We start from the raw sequence: 5,151 nt of genomic DNA on the forward strand, positions 1-5,151 counted from the left end.
AAGTTATTACAAGATATTGAGTAGAATTCCCTGTGCTATACAGTGGTTCTTATTGGTTATCTATTTTATATATAGTAATGTACATATGTTAATCTTAAATTCCAAATTTATTCTTTCCTCCCTTTCCCCTTTGGTAGCCATAAGTTTGTTTTCCATGGCTGTGAGTCTGTTTCTGTTTTGTAACTAAGTTCCTTTTGTATCATTTTCAGAAGCCATGTATAGGTGATATCATATGGTGCATGCCTTTGTCTGACTTACTTCACTTAGTATTATAATCTCTAGGTCCATCCATTTTGCTGCAAATGGCAATATTTTATTCTTTTTATGGCTTAGTAGTATTTCATTATATATATATATATATACCATATTTTCTTTATCTATCTTTCAGTAAACATTTAGGTTGCTAATATGCCTTGACTGTTATAAATATTGCTATGAACATTGGAGTTACACGTATCTTTTTGAATTATGGTTTTCTCCAGATATATGTCCAGGAGTGGGATTGCTGGATCATATGATAGCCCTATTTTTAGTTTTTAAGGAGCTGCCATACCGTTTTCCATAGTGGCTGCATCAATTTACATTCCCACCCACAGTTAGTAGAGTTCCCTTTCTTCCACAACCTCTACAGAAAATATCTTTTATTTTCAAAGGAAATCTTTATTTTTTCTGCTGCAACGTCTCCCACTAGGTCCTTCTCACTTTTCTCCTCGCTCCAGTAGGTCTCACCTCTCATAGCTCTGCTCTCAGTCGCCTCAGCTGTGCCCTTGATGTTCCCTGCTCCAGTTTCAGCTTCACCACCCAGCTCCAAGTCAGGAGTTTCATGGCTATCTTTTTCAGGAAAGATAAACAGTGGCAATATTTTTAGAAAAATCATTCTTTTCTCTATAATCTTTTTTGCCTTCTAATTATGCAGGTAGTCCTGTGTTCGTGGCTTGATTCTGATTCTGATGATAGATTTATCCAATAGACAAACATGATGTGACCTTTTATAAACATAAAATTGAAACAGTTTCAGTTCTGTTCAGTCACTCAGTTGTGACCCCATGGACTGCAGCATGCCAGGCTTCCTTGTCCACCACCAACTCCTAGAGCTTACTCAAACTCATGTCCATCGAGTCAGAGATGCCATCCAAGCACCTAATCCTCTGTTTACTCAGATATATAGAAAAGGATAAAATTGTTACATAAAGAAATACACATTAGAAAATATGTAGCAGAACATAAGGGCTTCCCAGGTGGCACTAATGGTAAAATACCCGCCTGCCAATGCAGGAGACATAAGAGAAGTGGGTTCAATCCCTGGGTTGGGAAGATCCCTTGAAGGAGGGCATGTCAACCCTCTCCAGTTCTCTTGCCTGGAAAACCCCACGAACAGAGGAGCCTGGCACACTACAGTCCATAGGGTCGCAAAGAATCAGACACGACTGAAACGACTTAGAACAGCACTGCAGAACATAAATTGCATCTCCAATTTTATAGATACCACCATAGTGGTCTATGGTGTTTGTTGTATGATGAACATGTAGTATTTTCTCCGAATACATGCAGGTCTTTCATCAGATGTTATAGAGACAGAGAAAATGACTCTTTGGAGGGAAACTAGTCCCGAACACAGGATCCACTAACCTGATGCCTCTCTAATCAGAGATTTGTTCACATAGAGGGCTTTTACTTCATTATTTAAATATAAAATATCTCATAGCAATAAAGAAATTTCATGACTTTCATGTTTCAAAAAAAAAATCTTCCTACTGCTTCATTGTTATTAACTGTCTGGGAATTAAATTGCTGGATAAAGAAGACTGCAGTTCTATTGTGCTGAGATAAGGAGCCTTCAGTCTTACTCTTTCTCAGAAAGAAATAAATGTTTAATGCATAATCACTGACTGGGTGTCCCATGATCCTATGAAACTCATAGCATATACCTATTTCTTATCTTATAGCAATTAAATAAAAATATTGGATAGCTATGTTCACAGTATTGCTGTCTTTTTCTTCCTCTAGTAGCCTGTATGTAAAGTCATCCTAAAATGTCTAAAAAATATAAGAAATGTTATTTTGGTGGCAACAGCAATCTGAATTTCCAGAGGTTTAGACCACAGTCTTTCTTCACATACTATGATGAACTTTGTTGTTGTCGTTGTATATTCATTAAACCAAGTCTGACTCTTATGCGACCCCATGGACTATAGCCCAGCAGGCTCTCCTGTCCTTGGGATTTCCCAGGGAATAACAGTGGAGTGGGTTGCCATTTCCTTCTCCAGGAGATTTTTCCAATGCAGAGATCAAACCCATGTCTCCTGAGTCTCCCGCACTGGCAGACTGATTCTCTACCATTGAGCCATCAGGAAGCCCCAGTGATGATGTTTCAAACTAAACAAGATAGACATAACTAGGCTCTGGCATAGTGACTGATATATAGACTAGTTCTCCAGAATTTAAATCTCAGAAGGGACTAACAGCCTTGAATTGAAGATAGGAGAACCCACCAGTATAGCTGATAACCTCTTCTCTGGTCTTTTTGATCCTCGAGGAGAATCTTACCTGTTCTCTTGAGACTGTGGCTTTCCTGGGGTTCCTTTGTCTTAGGATTTGAAAATTTGAGAGTTGCATAGGTCACTTCTTCAGACATTATTGAACAAAGCACAGTTCAGCCACCCAGTGTGCTCTGCTCACTCACCTTGAACTCACAGAAGCCACTCTTAGATGGCCTGTGCATGCAGGGACTGAGTTGACTGATATATCTTTGTAAAGACCAAGCAAAAGAAGTGGTGTCAGAAAACAGAACTGTTCCCCTGAGAATTTCATAACTGCACTATTCTCACCTCTGTACATCCCTCTTATCTCACTTTTTCTAACTTCCTCCACTAAAACACCAAATTGAAGAAATGACTAAGAGAAAAATGTGGGTTTTAAATATAAACAATCTTTTATTTTCATCTAGAGGGGAAAACATCTGGATCTCCAGACTCAACACTACCCTATGGAAATACAAATAAACATGTATTTATTTCTGCATGTATAATCAGTTTTTAGAAAGCATGTGCCTGTGAGAACTCTGTTAGAATTGCATGAAGTACATAACCCATTGCTGACTCCCAGAAAACTACAGGTGAGTTAATTCTAATAAAAAATTTTTCATTCCATTTTTATGTGATTTTTTGTGGATTGCAGATTCCTGAGAATTTAAAAGCAAAATATTAATGGATCAAAACAAAAATCAAGAAGAAAAGGACTACAATGAACTACACTAAATATTGTACCTCATCCTCCTTTTTATTTACTTTCAAGAAAAATTGGAGCATTGTGCAATGAACAGAATATACCCACCACAGAATTTAAAAGAAGAAATAAAAAGAACTGTAAGGAGTAAATTTGGAAAAGTGTTCTGAAAATTGACTCAAGGAAAAAGGAAATTGCTTTAACCTATAGAGTTTGAACTTTTAAAAAAACAGAATGGTTCAGATCCAATAAGAAATACTCAGAACTCATTGCAATCAGGTATGAATACAGTAAATTTTTCTTCATGATGGAGGGGAGAAACTCCACCAGGAGTTGGGGTGGAGACAGGGATGGGGAGGGAATATGTAGGTAGCATGAACTTTAGTGTTTTATTTAATATTAAGTAAATTGGGAAGTCTCTAGGTCTCATTTGTCTCATTTACTAAAAGATCAACATTCAGAAAACTAAGATCATGGCATCCAGTCCCATCATTTCATGGCAAATAAATGGGGAAACAGTGGAGACAGTGGCTGACTTTATTTTTCTGGGCTCCAAAATCACTGCAGATGATGATTGCAGCCATGAAATTAAAAGATGCTTACTCCTTGGAAGAAAAGTTATGACCAACCTAGACAGCATATTCAAAAGCAGAGACATTACTTTGCCAACAAAAGTCTGTCTAGTCAAGGCTATGGTTTTTCCTGTGGTCATGTATGGATGGGAGAATTGGACTATGAAGAAAGCTGAGTGCTGAAGAATTGATGTTTTTGAACTGTGGTGTTGGAGAAGATTCTTGAGAGTCCCTTGGACTGCAAGGAGATCCAACTAGTCCATCCTAAAGGAGATCAGTCCTAGGTGTTCATTGGAAAGACTGATGTTGAAGCTGAAACTCCAATACTTTGGCCACCTGATGTGAAGAGCTGACTCATTTGAAAAGACCTTGATGCTGGGAAAGATTGAGGCCAGGAGAAGGGGACGACAGAGGATGAGATGGTTGGATGGCATCACCGACTCAATGGACATGGGTTTGGGTGAACTCCGGGAGTTGGTGATGGACAGGGAGGCCTAGGGTGCTGTGGTTCATGGGGTCGCAAAGAGTTGGACACGCCTGAGTGACTGAACTGAACTGAACAGATGAACCTAAAGTTTTTAACAGTTTTTCTAAATGCATATGATGTTCTTATTCTACCTCTCCTTCCAAGAGTGAATATAATGCTTCTCTGAGATCTTAAAACATACATTTGCTTTGAGCCAGTAGTCTCATTGTTTAGAAGATGCAGAAATTAGACAATGATCTATGCACTTGCATGCTCATCATGTTGTCAGTTTATACATGTGAGAAATGATTAAAGAGTTAAATATTGAACAAAAGAAAAAGTTGACATTCTTGACCATTTAGATAATGAGATCAGAAGCCAAGTGGATATTTTGCACCTCTCTTCTTAACAGAAAACATGTTTAAGGAGTATGATGTCTGGGGTAGATAAAAACACTATAAAGGTAGAAGTTAAGGAATATTTCATGTGTTGTTGAGAAAGACAATATTTGCACATGTACATATATATGTAAGTGTATATATGAAAACCATGTTCTGATATGTAAACCTTGATATAAAGGGAAAGCCCAAAAACTCTTACCCTGAAGACCAGAATTTTCACTGGCCCGAATTCACTCTGGAGCAATAGGTGTTTTCACCATCCTTCTAAATGTACATTCTCAAGTATAGTCAAAGCTGTGGTTTTTTCAGTAGTCATGTATGGATGTGAGAGTTGGACCATAAAGAAGACTGAGTGCTGAAGAATTAATGCTTTCAAACTGTGATGTTGGAGAAGGCTCTTGAGAGTCGTTGGACAGCAAGGACATAAAACCAGTCAATCTTAAAGGAAATAAACCCTGAATATTCATTGGAAGGACTGATGCTGAAG

At 38.0% G+C, this 5,151-nt stretch overlaps 1 protein-coding gene across 1 annotated transcript in view; it reads right to left on the minus strand.

Moving 5' to 3' along the window:
• LOC120858809 overlaps positions 1-2,757 on the minus strand; it is a 21,430-nt gene extending 18,673 nt beyond the window's left edge. Inside the window, exons 1-2 of the mRNA XM_040235131.1 lie at positions 2,548-2,757; positions 730-831 (exon numbers count right to left, since the gene is read on the minus strand). Coding sequence (XP_040091065.1) covers positions 730-831; positions 2,548-2,635 — 190 coding nt within the window. The 5' untranslated portion in view covers positions 2,636-2,757. The remainder of the gene's footprint in view (positions 1-729; positions 832-2,547) is intronic.
• Positions 2,758-5,151: the final 2,394 nt, after the last annotated feature.

Source organism: Oryx dammah, unplaced genomic scaffold, assembly GCF_014754425.2.
Source record: "Oryx dammah isolate SB20612 unplaced genomic scaffold, SCBI_Odam_1.1 HiC_scaffold_29, whole genome shotgun sequence".
NCBI lineage: Eukaryota > Metazoa > Chordata > Mammalia > Artiodactyla > Bovidae > Oryx > Oryx dammah.